The 17,852-nt window shown below is 44.6% G+C and overlaps 1 protein-coding gene across 1 annotated transcript; it reads left to right on the top strand.

The window, feature by feature from the left end:
* The first annotated feature begins 6 nt into the window (after window positions 1-6).
* CSRNP1 (cysteine and serine rich nuclear protein 1) lies at window positions 7-15,343 on the top strand. Its single transcript, XM_006022957.3, has 5 exons — window positions 7-36; window positions 7,188-7,389; window positions 10,170-10,429; window positions 11,036-11,332; window positions 12,718-15,343. The coding sequence occupies exons 2-5, from the start codon at window positions 7,212-7,214 to the stop codon at window positions 13,726-13,728; spliced, it is 1,746 nt and encodes a 581-aa protein (XP_006023019.1). The 5' UTR covers window positions 7-36; window positions 7,188-7,211; the 3' UTR covers window positions 13,729-15,343.
* The last annotated feature ends 2,509 nt before the right edge of the window (window positions 15,344-17,852 follow it).

Here is a 17,852-nt window from a genome sequence, read left to right on the forward strand (position 1 = left end):
CCGCGCGCGGTGCGAGCTGAGCCGCGCTCCGTCCCGGTAGGTGCGGGGTCCGGGGTCCGGGCTGCGGGGCGGGGACAGGTGCGAGCCTGCGGGTGCGGGAGCCGAGGCGATGCCCGGGCTGTGCCTCTCCTCTCCTCTCCTCTCGGAGAACAAACGGGAAGGATCATCCCGCGGGTGGGAGCGGACCGAGGAGTTTCCTAGGCCGAGCGCACTTCGTGCTGTCCGTGCCAGCAGCGCCGGGACTCCCACGTCTGTGGCCGGAGTCGGACCTCCTTTGTACGCGGTGTTGCTGGCCTTTGTGTGCGTGCGGCCGTGGGCCCTTTCCGAGGAAGCAGGGGGTGTGGAGGGCGAATGGCAAACCCATCTTCTTGCGCGCCCGGGGCTGGGGGGGGGGGGGGAGGCGCGGGCTGCCGAAATCCTTCTGCTCCCGATGTACTTCCCCGGCTCCGTCCCTGGCACAGGCATAAACTTTTGACGCTCCAGACTGACTCAGGCTTTTATTCGGTGGCACTGAATAATTCAGTTTTTGCCATCGCCTGGTAGGCAAGAGTCTATTTTTACCCAGAGGGAGGTTATGAAACCTTAAACCCAGCTGAGTTAAAATGATCTAGTCTGAACGGGAAAGCCTGGCTTCAGTTTCTTGGGAAGCTGCGGGCGAAGCCGACTGCCCCTGGCTGTACGCTTCCCAGTCTATATCGAGGCTGGCTCTTTTTATGGGCGCTTTCCCAGAAAGCGTAAATCAAAATCGGTTGTAAGGGTGGAGAATATCACAGTGGTATTATGGAAACCACTTGAGTAAATACTTAGCTTATTAAAAGAGCTTGAATGACTGCGCAGGGAACCAGGGGCAGAGTAATGATTATTAAATAATCGAAAGGCTGCAGCGAAAGCATCCTGTGAGGGTGTCAGGGAGCGCAATGAAAAGCAGTGCTCTACACTAAATTTCTGCTAATGCGAGATACCAAGGTCATCTGACCTTCAGTAAACAGCAGCATGTAGATGAGTGCCACCTAGTCTGAAAAGAGACGGTAACAATTGCACTTTCGTTCTCCAGCCTTGCTCCGGGAGTGTTTTCAGTCATGCCTGACTAAAATGTGTGCGGTTGTTTTTAAACTAATATTTACTCCTGTCAGACCTGCACAGCTACCATCGCTCGGGGGAAGTGAGTTGGATCCTAATCTGACTCATGAACAGAATTGGTACCTAATTGTCAGCCAGAAAATCTTCACTGGCAGAAGGAATCCACCTTGATTCCCATGTTTGAGGCTGATGTTACTGGGGAGGGGGGCTCATCTTTTTTTCGCTTGCAAAGTGTGCAGACTTTGACAGAAAGCCTTCTACGAGAAGATCTTTAAAGTCCATTACATTTTACAAAGCTGCTTTTCAGAATAAAGTTGGCTTCCCATTACTTCTGCACCAATTCTGCATTTATCCAGGCTCTGGCATCCTCCCAACATAAAACTAAATTTTAAAATACCCCTGTCGGTGGATAAACACTGCAGGAGGGGGTTTCTGGAGCGCGGGTCCAGTTTACGGCCACCGAGATTAGCAGATGCCGAAATTACAACTACTGGTTTGAACATCAGAAGTTTCTGAGTTTTTATGCCCGTGGCTGCTGGAGTGCCCCCTGCTTCATACACAGTGTAGCCGTGTGTGATGGCCTCAAAAGTATCGTGTAAATAATTTCCTCTCCAGCAACAAAAAGGAACAGTGAGTTGCATATACAGCCCTAATGTTTCAATGTGAAGTTTGTTATAAATAGAGTAAACTAGCCCTGGTACTGTTTTTGGTTGCTTTCCTCTTTGGCTGGCTAAACAAATGCCAAACCTTCTTAAATCGAAATGACTCGAAATATTCACTGTTGACATGTCGCCCAAGAGTAGGGTAGTTACACTGGAATGCAAGGAATTAATGTTTTATTAGGGCTTCACCCTGCAACTTGCTGAGAGCCAGGAATAGGATTTAGCACACTGCAGTTTGCTTCCCCCTCCCCACTAGATATAACCCCCTCTCCTCCCTCCTCCCCAAGTTTGATGTTTTAAAGAGAGAGAGAGAGAGGGAGGGAGGAATGCACATCTGGGCTAAATATTTGTTAGAAAGTATTCCCAGGATAGTGGGAGTTGTGATGCCAGAGAGGAATTCCTGTGGGTTTGATCCATTGCATTATGTACTTGTTCAAAAAGCTGTTTTCAGTAAAATAGATGAGTAAGAAGTTGTAGCCAAGAACAGAATGTCTTTTTGGCAGCTAAAAGGAAGATGGGATTATTTTATTTCAGGTTATATTTTTTTAAAAAAAGGTAAAACCCCTCCCATAGCATACAGGACTTGCAGACTTTGTAACTGCAATTTTAGAAGCTTCCCCCCCCCCAAGCTGCTGTTTGCAGTTTCTGTGGCTTCATCTTAAATCCCTATCTACGTCCTGTGCAGAAAAGAGAATTGTGGAATCACAGCAATTAAAATATCCTCACCGGTTGTGAATTGGTTTTCTAGTTTTATTGGCTGAGCAGCCAGTGTTTTACGAGACATAAATTTTCGAGGCACTATTCAATCCATTAGCCCAAATCCTGCTCTCAGATGCTTGGGGGTGTTGCGGAAAGGATAACTGTCCTCTCAGTTGAACACTTTTTGGTAGGGGAGACAGTATTGGTACAGTTCATGCAAAGGTTTTGAAAACGGTACCTGGGAAATGTTCCAACTCAAAATCATGAAAAGAGGAGGCGGGTGGGGGGTTGGGGAGAAGGGGGTTAGAATTAATGTGTAATGGGTGGAGGGAGCAGTTCACTAAAAGCTTTTTCCCATTAATTGAGATTCGTGTTTGCACGAACTCTACTTATGAATTGACAACGCAATAAATATTTCAAATAACTTTGTCACCCCTTAGTATCTCCCCCCTCCCCCCCTCCACACACACACATTTTTTGCTCATTTCATCTGCATGGAGAGCAGTGGCAGATAATTTTCCTTCTTCTGTTGGTAGGAAAGTATTTAGTGCACGATGATCACTTTTGTAAAGGGCACTTGCATTAAGGAATCCTAAATTATAACCTCCCTTTATCATGCCTTGTATTTGCCTTAATGATCATTGGACTCAATCAGTTTATCTGAGATGTAATTTACTGTTCCCCGTAAATAAACCCAGGTTTCTGGGCATGTCTGCGCTAGTATGTTAGCTTTTATCTGAGGACTTCTGCACTTGATAGCAAGACCACTGTCAAAGGGGGGTCATTTAGACCTGCCATTTTGAGAATCAGCCTGGAATTGCATGGGCTAATTAAGCAAATGGAAAAGGGCTATTTTGTACATGCTCATGTGTTTGTCATAGCCTTGACTTTCAGTATTTCTAACACGTCCATCTTGGGCAGCAAATGAAAGTGTTGTGGTCGCGATTCTCAGCTGCACAGGGGTAGCCCATCCATGTCAGCAGGCCGCCGGATGTGTTTCTTGAAGCCCATGGTAGTAACTGAGCCAGCGGGGGGGAGAGAAGGGGCAGGGGCCGGAGGTGCAGAGGCAGTGCCTTGGCCAGACTTTGGCTGTTGGTAGACCGTGGAAGATGGTTGTGGCTGACTGCACTGTAGGTGGCCTGTGAGCAGAAATTTTGAAGGTAATAACTCTTATAAAGCAGTGGTTTACATTGTTCTGGAAAAAAAAATGTCTCTGGCAGTAAGAGAGCTTGACAAGAAAGGATTATTTTTTTCCCTACTTTATCTTTAGTTTTGTAGGGTGACCTTGACTACTTCTGTAATACCTATATCAGTTGAAAGCAGGTAGTCAAAATTGCGTGGGCTTGTTCAGCTTGGATTTAACTGCCTTGGCCAATCCTTTTGCAACAAGAATGACGGTATCTGCTGTTTGATGTCCATCATGATAGTCACTGGGACGGCTCCAGAGAGTGCGGAGAGGGTGACTTTCATCCCCTTGTTCATGCGTGGGATCCCTTGCTAAGTCATGTAGCCTGAAGTCTGCGTGTTGGGGTTGAGTCTGGAAGCAGTGTAACGCGTTCCTGTAGGCCATGTACACACGGGAGCAAGTCTGCTTTACAAATGAGATGCCCGCCAGCAGGGAGGCACTAGGGAGCAAAAGAAGATTAGCTTTTAATGCAGCTGGGGGTGGCCTTAAACCACTGTGCTTTGAAAGGGGAAAAAAACAAAAAAAATCCCAAACCCTCAAATAAGAGCAGCTAAGTAAAATTTCAGCCACTCCTAATTTTTCAACTTTATAATTGGAAAACAGTAGTTAGACTGAGCTGGAAAAAACCTCAGTCTCTGCACAGACCTGACTTCAAACCCTTTGCAGAGAAGACTGGGTCTCTAGGCTGCCTACCTCCTGTTCATTTTGGAAAAGAAGAGGGAGCCTGGAGCACACTCAGAAGTCAAATCCTGAAGGGACATTTCTATTGGCAGCCAAGGTTGCTTTTTTGGAAGCTCAGGCTTTTTCATTTTTGTCTAATGGCGCTGGGGAGCTGAACGGAAAGTAGCAAAAGGGGTTAAGCCAGGTGTCAGGTTGGACATGTGGTGTTACTGATGCAAGATATCAAAATCCACCTTCTTCCCATCTGTTTTGGATTAAGTCCAAAAAAACAACCCTGGCAAAACCACCTGCAGCATTTCTTCTGTCTTCTTGACATGCTGGTGCTATCGAGAAACACTATAAAGAGAGATTGGGGAAACAGTTCCCTTTTCACTAACATGAAAATATAGTTAGCAAAAATGTTCTTTATTAAGCCCAATAAAGGAGCAGTCTTTCCCCTCAGATTTGAAACGCGCCTGGCCTGGTACCTTTGTGGCTGCCTGGGGTTCAACGCAGCCACATTGTAGTAAATGATTAACTTCCTTTATAACCAAAGAGCCATTGCATCCAGCCTTTTTTTTCCCTTAACCTTTTAGAGGCTATTGTCTAAAGGAAATCTGTAAACATAGTTAATTAGTGTTTGTACAGAGCTATAAAGATATAAAGCATACTTTATATAGTGCTAAGTATTATTAGGCAGCACTATTGAGATATTTAAAATCCCATCATTAAGAGGTTTTGAAATCTCTGTATTTTTGCATGCTTGGCACAAGGTTTTACATTCTTACGGCAGAATTAACGTACACAGACATGCAAAGGGGAGAGATAATAATACAGATATTGGCACAAAGAATACATTTGGTTTTCTGCAAAAACCTAGCCTGGACGTGCTAGGAGGAGCAGGAGGTCTTGGCCTTCTGTAGTGTGTAACGCTGGTCTTGCTAAAGCTTTGTCAAAGGATCTCAAGCTTGTTTCAAATAAATACCAGACACGTCCTTGGGTTCTGATTTCGTGTAGCTTTAAAGGATGCTGTTGTAGCCGACTTGTAAATTAAGAATATAAACGGAGCAGACTTGTGAGATTCCCCCTTTCCCACCTTCAGGAAATTCTGCGCAGCTCTCTGATCAGCAACAGGGTAAGCGCTCAGCTGCCTTCCCCAGATGTTTTCAGTTGCGTCCTCAACTGTGATTCAACCCTTCCTAAAATGTTGATTCAGTGTAATGCATCTAGAAAAGAGAAAGGAGCAAGCGTCCTTCTGCTTTCCCCCCCCCCCCTTCTTTGCTGCCTGTTCAGCTGTGCTTGGCTGGATCCAGTTCCTTAGGCTGCAGTGACAGTATTTCTCAGAATATCCTCTTCTTTTCATAGACGGCTAAAGTCGCTTACTAAAAAGCAGCAGTACTTGGGCCATGCCTAGTGACTGGAGTTGGCATCCTCCCTCCCTCAGCAAAACGGTGGGTGACTCGTATAAGCTGCACCTAGTTTTGGTTCAAGGGAGTTTCTGCCTTACAGCTGCGGAGCTCTTGGCTGTCATGATTTACAACCTCCCGCGATTTTTGCATGCTCGCTCACTCGCACGCAGGTTTGAATCAATCAAAACGAATCATTCTTCCAGTAATAATCTTGTCGTGATGTCTGGTTACATGCTCACCCACTTCAAACCTAAATACATCAGGAGTAATTTCTATAAAAAGAGAGGCATCTAGCACATTGCAGCTTGGATTTAAAAGGAGAAGATGTCCTTGGTCTGAACAGAGGCCTCGCCAACTGTGGCCTGGTCTCCGGGGGGCTCTCGGAAAGAGCGTAGGTGACATGATTCAGTTGGCATATCATGCAAACATGTGTTGTCTCTTCACTGCGGGAAACTGTTGTTGCAAAAACATGAAGGAATTAAGTTATTTAAGTCTTTTGGTGAGATGAGCTTTGGGAGAGAATGAACAAAATGTAGAGCGCCAGACGACCGCCCTGCTTTTAATGAGCTGCTGTTTTGAATGAGTGCTGTGTCGGAGATACGGCCCCGAATAAACAAAAATGGTTTATTGGACAGTGGGTTGAATGTGAGCAAAACTGACGGGAAAGGATGTTTCTTGCATTTAATGTATTTGTATTTCAGTGCTTCATTTAATAAGTCTGCGACTGTTTCCCCAGGGGACTGTGACAAGTAAATCACGCCGACAGATTGTTTTCTGCAAACTGGCTGATTTTTGTAATTAGCACAATGTTGGAGCCGAAGCTGCACAGAAAGTGATCCGGGCAGGGAGCGGACGTACAGGCTTCACTACGCAAAACAGAATACTTATTGTCCAGTAACATTTTGGTGGATTGAATGCGTGCGGGGAAGATCTCTCGTCCTCGTGTCTGTGTGTACTTAAGGCGCTGCTTTTAAGTGAAGCCTTTCCTTTGCGGGGAGGATGCAAGGGAAATGTTAGTTGACACTTAAAAGAGCCACCTGCCAAGCTTTTAGGTAGGGTAAATTAGGCCAAGATGTGAGAACTACCAGGTGGGAGAGACTTGGATGGTTTCAAAAACAAGAGAAAACCTGTGTGCTCTACAGCTGTGACCTGGGGAAAGCTTTCATGGGGTGGGGGGATTAGTGGATGCAGAAATTGAACCGTGTCCTGTCGGGGCTGTGCGGCAATAACCTCGCTTTTGCACAAGTAGCACACCTGTGAATACGTGGAGGTGACCTGAGCATGCCTGCCTCTGATCTCCTGTAGGTAGCGGTGGTTACAACCTTGTTGAATTTCAGCTGAGCCGTCAAAGCGAGGTGCAAGAGGCCTCGGGAGCTCCTCGCCTGGGTGAATTGCACAAAAAACAAAAAAAAAAAAGCCAAAAACAAAGCAACCAGCCAGTGTCTGTTGTTGCCCTTGCTTCATTTTCCCCTTCTCCCTTCCTTTTTGCAGTTATATGAAACGTCCAGAGTAACCATGAGTGGAGTATTGAAAAGGAAGTACGATGAACTGGAGGATGACGCCACCTACTGCTCCTCCTCCTCCTCCTGTTCCCCGTTCTCCTCTTCTTCCGCTTCCTCTGGCTGGGAGTCGGATGAGGAAAACTCCCGAGGAGAAGCCAGGCCCAGCACTGCCTTAACCACCAACTTCACCCGTAAGTATCTCGCGGCGATGCTGCCCGGCAGAGCAGAGTTTGCAGGGATCAAGCCATCTGTTGCAACCTCACAGCTGCACGTGCAGACAGCTTCTACTTTTTCTCCAAAAAATCTGCAAAGTTTGATTCATTGTAAGCTGGACTGGCCATGATGACGAATGAATATCATCCTATCATTTTTTTCCCCCCCAGTTTAATTAGCTTGTATTTTAAAGATTCCTTTCTTCAGCTGCTTGGGTTTTTTTTTTCCATTGCGAGCCCTGATTCCCAGAGACAAAAACCTGGTGCTGTGATTGCCTCTGAAGTAACTAAGTGGATAATGAAGGGCTTGAAGGCTAGTATTAGGTGCCCAAAATTTTTAAAAAAATAAAACACTTAAAAATGATTAACTGGTAACTCAATTAGTTAATGCAAACCACTTCAGAACTTGTTTCCTAAGCAAACAGGGTAGTCTGCCAAATAACATGACACCTTTGAAGTTGGCACTGCTGCTTGTTCGGACAGATGCTGTTTTGTTTTCGCAGCAGCTCCTAGTTGCACGTGGGAAACGCAGAGGGACCTTCTTGTTGCCGTCCGAAAAGCTGCAGCAGGAGGCATCTTCAGCAGGGGAAAATGGCTTTACCAAGTAAATTGTACTCGGAGCCTGAGAGTGCCTTGTGGTTAAGGTCCACTTAGCAGACACACACAAACACGCAGTGGTCTGAAAAGGCTTTAGCAGTCTTGTGATAATAAAGAGTCCCATTCTTTTTTTGTCCTCTAGGTTTTGTGAAATAACAGTGAATTTTTGGTAGTGTCTGGCTCAGTTGAGAAGTGTCAGAGATGAGTAAACAATTCGGGGGCGAGAAGCAAATGCCAAAGTGGAACCCACTGGGTACCAGATTTTTGTTTTAATTCATATTTTTAAGTGGTGAGCCCTAAGCATGACAAATCCTGTGCACAGGGAAAAGATACCATTCGCGTGGCTCCAGTAACTGATACACATTCACTAAAGCCCCTCTGGCATATTTTGCAGAAACTGCTACTACCATGGTTGCTCAAACAGTTCCTTCGATTAAAGATGAACTGGCTGTTATATTTTGAGAAATATGTCGTGCTAAAAGTCTGACTGTCCTGCCTTGTTTCCCTAAGCTGCAGGAACACCAGAACCCCCCTCCTCCCTCCCAAGTTATCCGGCATCCTTTGGGTTCCTGGCTGGTCATTACAATTCGGCTCCGTAGTTTGCCCTGCCGTGGTTTGTTTGTGGTTCATACGCTGGCTTTGGGGTCCAGAGACATAGGCTTTGCCATTGACTCCCTTTGTAGCTGCAGCAGGGGGGATGGAGATGTCATTTGACCTTTATGTACCTAACTTATCATCCCATTATATAGACCAAAAAATCCATCAGCAGTCCTGTCTATTGAGACTGTAGGCATTTCCAGGAATGGGCTGTTACAGTGTTTGTGCACAGCTCTTTGCATTGATCTGTTCAGTAACCAACAGACTTAAGCTAAACCAATGTAGGCAATGGTTTCACCAGTCTGAGGGCCTCTATGCTAGCAGGTAACACTGCTTCGGTTGTGCATGTAGGTGGTTTGCTGCCTTTGGAAACAGATGTTCCACTATAACTAGAAACTTTGCATCCACCGTGCCTGGTCTTACTTGAAAGAGAGAGAATTTTTTTGTGATTTCTTAGTTGGTCTAATAAAAGGTCTCATCTCTGAACCAAGAGTACTAGAGTTTTGCATTTCTTGTGGTCTCAGACGAACAGGGCTGCCGAATACATCCCTGGTCTTACTTTTACATTTGTCATAGTTTGGGCTGTAAAATTAGCCTCTTTTGTGCTGACAATGAAAACCTTTGTCTGCCATGAGCATTCTGCAGAGGTTATGGGCAAGCAACCCAAATTGTTTTTCACTTAAGAAAATTCAGGCCAGCATGTTTGTGAACCAGCAGAGTAGTTCTTCTGCTAAAATTGCCAGAGTTTGACATGTCTGGGTTGGTTCAGGCTAACGCACTCGATTTCTGGAATTGCTCTTGCAGATTAGCAAATCCCCAGCTGTTCTGTTCACACTAGCAAATGTAGAACTAGGTATCTCAGGAGAGATTACTTTTTAAACTTTCTAAATATATAAAGCATGTTTCAGCAGTTTAAGATAAACCGGAGTCATGTATTGTCATGTTTATATTGGGATCACCTGCCTAAAGATTACCGTCTTTGCAGCTGCTCTCAAATTAGTCTCCTGAGAATAAACTGTAGATTCATAGTTCCTCCCAGTGGATGGTAAAAGGAAGTACCAGAAAAAACAGCAGTTCTGTTATTTTATGCTCTGCCTCATAAGCTTCAGCAACAAGCCACTTGGGCATCTGCATAACAGCATCCAAGGTGTAAGTGTAGAATTTCCTCAACCTTGTGGCCCTGGCAACATGCACGCGGGTCCTGAGGATGCATAAAATAACACACGCATGTAGAACGTGTTGTGTGTTATGCTCTGCTGTGTTTGAGAGGATGTGTTTAAGGAAATTGGTATGGGAAGGAGAAAGAGTAGTTGCCTCTTAGACTGAACCTGATGGATGGTTCTTGCTGGCAGAAAGGTGTGGCTAGGATTTCTTGCTCAGTCTTTGAAATAAATGACTTCTTAACATGCAAGAAGCAATCTACAGATAGGCTGACCGAACACCATGCTGCTGATTTGTATAGAGTAACTGAAACTCTTGTGCTGTTTTGCACCTGATGACATTTATGCACATCTGTTCATAAGACAGGAATTTCGATTTCATGTGCCTTGTCACTTCTGTTTTAGCAACATCCATCCTGAAGAAAACCAAGCGGTTAAAGAAGAGCAATGTGGATTTCGACCGGGTCACTGTGTTCTACTTTCCACGCTGCCAGGGCTTCACCAGTGTGCCTAGCCGTGGCGGCTGTACCCTGGGGATGGTGAGCAAACACAGCTCGTCCAGGCAGTTCACCCTGGCCGAATTCTCCAAGGAACAGGAGACCGTCCGGCGGGAGAAGATTGAAGAACGATTAAAAGAGGAGAAATTGGAGGCACTGAAATGGAAAGTGAGTACCAGCGTGAGACACTGCTAGCTTGTGAACTTAGTAGTTCACGGCAGCTCTTCTAGTTAGGGGCATCTTGGAAGCATTAATATTAGCTGTAATATAATGTGAATTTCCCCAGAAGCACAAGTTCTAGTCCAGCTCTGGTCAGCTCGCCAGCCTTGAACGATAGAGAACAGACACTGAATTTCATCCATTTAATAACTCTGCTCTGTGGCCTTCATGGGGCTCTTTGGGTAACAGTGAGGGTGGGCCCAGGTGTCTGTGGTCAGCGTTTCCCCCTTCCTCTATTCAGGAGCATTTAGCAGCTGCGTGCTGCAACATCTCCAAAGCTGCTGTATTCCAGGGGCAGGGTAAGAGCCGGCTCCTTCCCTTCCTCTAATCTACCCCTGCTCCATGGGGTAGGGCTCACTAAGTGAGCTTACTTCTGTGATTCCTCTTTGTGGCCCTTTTAAGAAATGCCGAGATGCAGTCATAGAGAGGGGGGGTGTCTTTTCCCTTGGCTTAATCCTGTGTGTGCATGGATGGAGTGCTGCCTCCTGACCAACTCGGCATTAGCGTCTGCTGTGTGCGGTGCCTGACCCTGCTTTCCTCCCTTCTTGCGTGCAGCTAACCATGAATGGCACGAAAGAATCGGAGGAGGCCAACCAGCTCACCATTGAGGACATCTCTGAGGACGACATCGACGTGAGCAACGTGGACCTGGAGGATGGCTTTTTCCTCCAGCCCTACCCTGCCAAAAAGAGGCGTGTTCTGCTCAAAGCCATGGGGGTGAAGAAGATTGACAAAGAGGAGAAACGGGAGCTGCATAACATCCGCCTGTCACGTGAGGACTGTGGCTGTGACTGCCAGGAGTTCTGCGATCCAGAGACCTGCAGCTGTAGCTTAGCAGGCATTAAATGTCAGGTACGTGCAGTTCGCTCGGCTGCCCAGGCTGCGCGTGGTGTGTTTCAGCAGCACGGGGTGTAAGTGGGCGAGGCTGGGAATGAAACGAGAGGGCGAAACATAATATTAGAAGGTCCTTTACACGGATTGGAACTACGCACAAGTGAGGGTCACAAACCTAGCCCTAAGCAGAAGGAAAAGCAGGGGCCTCTCAGCTTTCAACATACAAAATTGGAAAGTGGAAGGCTAGCTAGTTTGGAGTCAGCACGTTTGAACAGATTCTCATGCTGCCATTGCCAGGTTGTAAAATATGTTAGTTCTAACTTGCATTCGAAAAGCGGTTTCCATTAAAGGACACTGTCAGAAGTGCCAAGTTGCAACCGACCTTAAAGATGATACCGGCGTGGGTTTTTGACGGCCCCCTTGGAATGGGCTATGGGTGCTGCACTTCTTAGCGCTTCCCAGTGCCTCCGTCTTCTGCGTGTTCCTGCAAACTTTCCACGTTCAGGGAAATGCACTAGGATTTTGCACTCTGAACAGTTTCAAACAAGGCCGGTGTTTGTTTAATGAGCCCCTCGCTCATGAAAACAGGAGAAGGTAGACTGGAAGGCTGCTGTGTAGGCCCATGCCTGCAAGTAAACGCACTGCTTTTAGGTTTCATGGCAGGGGTCGTGTCCCCTCAAATCCCCGCCACTTCGTTTGTGACCACTCAAGTGAGGTCAAGCCAGGCTGACGCTGTCTTCAGTGCTGCTGCACGTGATAGTGGGTCACTTGACATAGCCCTCAAAATCCACCTCCATTACTGGCCTTGCTGATGGGATGAGGCTGGGTTAGATGTAGACAACTCATATTTTGTTGGCCCGTATCACAGTCTGAGATGCATCTGTAGTAGGCATCCATGTTTGTTTTTTCTTTTTTTTAAATGCATTCTGGTTTTAAATATGGTCGGGGGGGCTGCACTTAGTTGTGCAGGGCTATGGTCATTCACTCGCTGCCACGGTCGTGGGGATGGAAGTGCGTTTGTGTCCAGCGTACGTCACACATTCCTCTTCCCCTGGCCAGACCTAGGAGAGTACGAGTCTACAGCGGGTGCCAAGTAGAGCAGTCACTCTTCTAGCTCAGGGTAGGGACTTGGGATGGCTCTGGTTACAGGGATAAAAGATAAGTCACTATGTAACTTTTGAAACTCATGTTTTGCTGTGAAGCTGGTTTTTCAAAGCCACCGGCAAAAAGCAATTTCAATATAGCTTCTCAGGCATTATTAGTTTTAGGGTTGTTTTCATTTCTTGTGGTGACTTTTGCAATAAGCTGGCATTTCTGGGCATTGTGTATAGATAGTAATGCCGCTGTTGAAAGCGTCGGTAAATCTCCTTGGTCTAACCCGTGGCATCTCCTTTCCCCATCAGATGGATCACACGTCGTTCCCTTGCGGCTGCACAAAAGACGGCTGTGGAAACACACAAGGGAGAATAGAGTTCAATCAGGCACGGGTGCAAACACACTTCATCCACACCATCATGAAACTGGAACTGGAAAAGAAACAGCAGAGTAGTGAAAAGACCGTAGAGCCCGAGGCGACGTTCCGGGACAGGCTCCATCAGTTGGGGTGTTCGGTAGGGAAAACGGTGTTTGAGGAGCGAGCCATCCCACTGACACCAGCATTTCAATTCAACATGGACCTGGAGACCGTCGGGGAGAACAGCTGCAGCAGCGACATGACGGACTCCTCCGTCTCCTCCAACCAGAGCGAGGATTCGGAAGAGCAGTACGAGAGCGTCCCATCTGATAAGTCGCAGTCTGACGTCGACGACGACGGCTTGGCGAGGATACTCCACTTCAATGATTCCGATGTAGAGGAAAACAGTAATAATTGCCAAGATAATCTGAGCTGTTTCCATCCCACTGATTTCTTTAGCGCTAACATTGAAGACCAGTGTGACGCAAACGCTGAAAAACTCGGCACTGGAAACTACTCTAGCCATTTGTCAAACATCTCCGAATGCCTGGATGAAAACGCCAATCAGGACGCTAGTTGTTTTCTAGATGACACTGCCGATACGCACTGTGACGGGCTTTCTTGCTGCATGTCATCCCCAGCAGAGCAGTGTTCAAAGAGCTACACAGATCTCAGCCTTTCCTCTGACTCCTTGGATTTCTTTCAGTCATTCTCAGACTATAATTTGGGACCTCTTTACAACTCCTTAAAGGAATACGAGAACCTGGATAACTTTTCAGCCTTGCAATTCCAACTGCCTAATTTTCCCGGCTTCCCCCAGGCTGGAGACCAGAGCTCTTGCTTCCTGGAGTCTCTCATTGGCTTGTCTGAATCTGTCCCAGAAACCCCGGCCCCTTTCACAGACAATCAGCTTTTAGAAGATGCCATTAAGTCATCTCTAATGGAAACAGTGAAAGTTTAAAAAAGGCCAGCTTTGGCCAGCTGAACATTAAAACTGTAATGAAGAACTGCGTGATGGCAAACTTTCACTGAAGGAGGAACATACTGCAAAAGACTTTCTCAGCCGACAAATTGGTGTTGTTTTTTTTTTAGTCTATAGAACATGGACATTTGAAATACTGCAGCTACAATCAGTTCTCTTGCTGTTTGTGCAAAATTTAAAAACTTTTATGGTTTGGGAAAACACATTAGAAGACTTTCTTTGAGTATCAATTTACCTGTGCTTTGTACAAACCCCCCTCCCCACCCCCCCAAAACCAAAAAAAAAAAATGATTGAGACATACTGCTTGTTAACATTGTCAGTCATAATACGGCCCCTTCTAGAAACTTTTCAGTGTCGCGGAAACTTTTTAAAACAACTTTTGAATCTCTATTTATTGTGAAAAAGGATTTGCATAAGGGTTAGCCCAACGTGCTCTTATGTTTAAATCAGACAAGGTTTACAGAAGAAAATCGATACACTAGAAACATAATCATATTTCATCTATTTATTGCAAATTCCAGAATGAAATAGCCACCGAAGCTTGAACTAGCATGAAACCTTATTTAAATTGGTAATACCTCAGATGTATTATGTGTACAATCATGTTTTTTGCATAATATATCTGTATTTATTTATTTTTTACCTTTTAGTACATGAATAGCACTGTGGTTTATCAATGACCTGGAAGTGCAATAAAGTCTTTAGCAGCATGCAGCCTAAAGATGACAACACTGTTTTGGAAAGACTGAAAGGCGTTAACTTTAGCGACTGTCGAATCCCTTTCCAGTCCTTGTCTAACATTTCTTAAAAGAGCCTCAAGCTGGCGAGGGTGTCTTCATAACTGCATCCTCTTTGGTAGCTAAAAATCCTTTAAGGGATAGAACTATACAGAGGTGTGATGTCCATAATTCTGCTATGGAAAACAAACCCATAAACTGTTCAAGAAATAATATGAACTATATTTAAAAAGAAGAGAGAAAAAAAAAAAACTTTTTCATAAATTATTTTATAATTTATTTAAGTTCCTAAGGATTTGGCCATGAGATCTTTTAGGAGATCTGTTATGGTGCCTGAATATGCAGAGGAACCATTAGCAGCAGAAGGTATATCGAGAACCTCTCAGCCTGTAGAACGGAGAGCAAAGCAAAGTTGTAGCAACACTGCTCGTGCTCCCGATTCAAGTGTTCCTTACTACTCTGAAGCGTAAAGGGTATAACAGTGGTAAAGCATAGTAGGCCAGACTATTTATACTTGTTTTATAGATGAATTGATGAATAAATTAAAATGAAAATGAAGGTATTGGATTATTTATTGCTTTTATATAGTTTTAGGAAAACCTAAAAATGACTTAAAGCTGAAATAATTTGGAAGACTTTTTTTAAAAGAGAAAGAGTAGCATTTTAAAGGGTATTAGAGGCCTTCTGAGGCATGTGTGTTTAAACCAATCTGCAAACATGACACTATTTGGCCACTGCATTACGATTGGATGTAATCTGTATTTTATTAGTACACTAAGTGCCTATGCCAGCAGTACTAATGTGTGTTGGTCTAGTTTGTATATCATGGTATAAACCTACCAGCTTTAAAAAAAAATGGAAACAGTGAAATCCTTTTCTGTGATGCAATCAATACCTGTAATTGAGCAATAGCCAGCTGGCACGTGGGGATACACTTTTCTTTACGGATCCTGGCATAGACTTTGATAAATGCCCAGATCTGCCCGTTTGAACAAGAGCTGTGCATGTGACATACCCCACAGACTGCACTGAATTTAAGTGAATGGCATCTGCGTTGCTAAATAGCATATGCAGTGATCCAGGCAAGAAAAGATAGAGGTCAGTCAGTTTGATTTTCTTTTCTTTTCTTTTTTTTTTTTTTACGTTAAAGCAAAAACCATCCTTGTGAAAAGCTTAGACAACACACTTCCATTGACTGAACTAGTAATAGCCTAGACAACAGAAATTACCCAGTTTGTACCTGCTCGTTATTAAGTGATTGTTTGTACATACAAATTGGCATGGAGAAGTCGCCCACAGCCAACCAGCAGTTAGGAAACTCTCATGTCTAAATATTGCAAAGCTGTTATGGTTTTTGGTTTTGTTTTGTTTTTTCTTAATGTAGATCTCTTGGATTGAGCCAATCGACCTTAAAATGGACGTAAGTTATTTTGAGCAAACTAAGCTGACCCTCTGCAGCTGTGACTAACAGCTGGGTTTCACTCTGGCTGCAGGCTGCATTGCTGAGGAGTCATTGGTGCTGTCTGATTTTTAACTTCAGCAGGCTCTGGTCGTCTCCCTGGGACCCTGCGTCTTCCCAGCCGGAGTCCCGGTTACCCTGCCTGAGCCGTGGCATTCCTTCCACACTGGACCCCTTACCGAGGACCCCGCACTGTGCTGCACCGAGCCATGGTACATTTGGTCACAAGTTTCACCTAGCAAGCATTGCTGGATGGCACTTGGCTGGCAGTGCAGGAGGGCCGCTGTAGACATACATACTACTGGCAGATGGAGGATTCCAAGGATATTTTTTGTACTGAAAGATCCCATTCAATTATCTAATTGGTGGTAGTTTCTATCCTTCAGACTGCATCAACCATACTGACAAAATTGTCTGGTACCGTTCTGTATTTATTGGCACTAATGTAAGATTATGTTTTAGAACATTCCTAGGTTTCTCTGCATATATAAATATATATATATAATTTTAAAAATGAGTGATGGGGATAAAAACTCTTGCCTTCATGAATTTTTTTTCCTATAATTTATTCCTTTTTTGCGTTGGTGCCAAAAAAAAAAGAAAGAAAGAAAAGATTTGTCCTTCCTTTTTTTTTTTTTTTTTTTTTTTTTTTTTTTTTTTAGGGCACTGAACTGTAAATATATCTATTTTTTTTTTCCTCTTGGTATCTGTGTAAAAAGTTGCCTGTTAAACAGTTTAAAAACTGGGTATTTATTGACACAATCTGTAATTATCTAATGTATTGATTGAAACGCTTTGGTTTCAACATAGCTTTATTTTAGCTTCATTTGTGTATATATTGTGATTATGTTGCTTAAAGGTACAAGTAAGAAGGAAAAAAAAAAAAAGCTTTATTTTTACTTTATCCATTTTCATTTGTTACCAAAAGCATATTTGTCTACAGCTGCTGTCTCTCATTTCATCAAAGCGATATGAAGAAATTTCCATTACACTTTCAATAAAACCATTTTGTTTGACTATGGCAGTGTCTTTGCCTTGCTTACTGCTACTTGTGTTTTATTTTCATGCTCGTTTAAAGGTTTGCCAGTTTACAAGTCCAGAATACAATACATTGGGCTTTTCCCCGCCCAACTATTCTAAATGAGAAGAAAAAAATCTTTGCAGCCACTAGTTGCAGGCACTTCTGAATATCTGTATAGGTATTTACTAACCTCCTTGATGCACCTGCCTTCTAGGTACATCCTCACTAAGAAAGCAGGACTGTTCTTCACGTTACTTGTCATGAGGGTTTAGTCTGAAGGCAAGAGGAGAGAAAGGGGAAGAGCAGCTTAAGGCCTCAGTGGACATGTCTACACGTGTGCTTTACTGTGGAGTAGACTAATTTACTGCGCAGTAAAGCATTACCATCTACAAGTGCGCTGCAATTAGGGCACAGTAGATTAATTTACTCTGGTGTCGGATAGTGCTGGCTGCATGGAACCATAGAAATGTAAGGCTGGAAGAGACCTCGAAAACCACTGCTCTAGACCAAGCCTGGCAGATATTTGTCTACCCTGTCTTTTAAACTCTCTTATGAAGATTTCACAGCCTGCCCAGGTAACCTGCTCTGGGGTCTTTCCTAATGTACAGCATAAATCTTCCTTGTTGCAAATGAAAGCTGGCTTCTTGCCTTCCATGTTCTCCAGTGAACTCAGAGAACATTGCTCCCTATCCTCTTGATGGTGAGCCTTTCCCTGTTGGATCACGGTTAGTGTCTCCTCTGTCTTCCCTTTCTTAGACAAACCAAACCTAATTCATTCAGCCTTTCCTCAAACTCCTGTTTTTTAACCATCACGTCCTTCCTACTGATGAGATGGTTTCTGCAGTTGTTGCAGTACTCCTGCTAGCTAGTGCATCCCAGGATGAG

This window comes from Alligator sinensis, unplaced genomic scaffold (genome assembly GCF_000455745.1).
Source record: "Alligator sinensis unplaced genomic scaffold, ASM45574v1 scaffold885_1, whole genome shotgun sequence".
Classification (NCBI taxonomy): domain Eukaryota; kingdom Metazoa; phylum Chordata; order Crocodylia; family Alligatoridae; genus Alligator; species Alligator sinensis.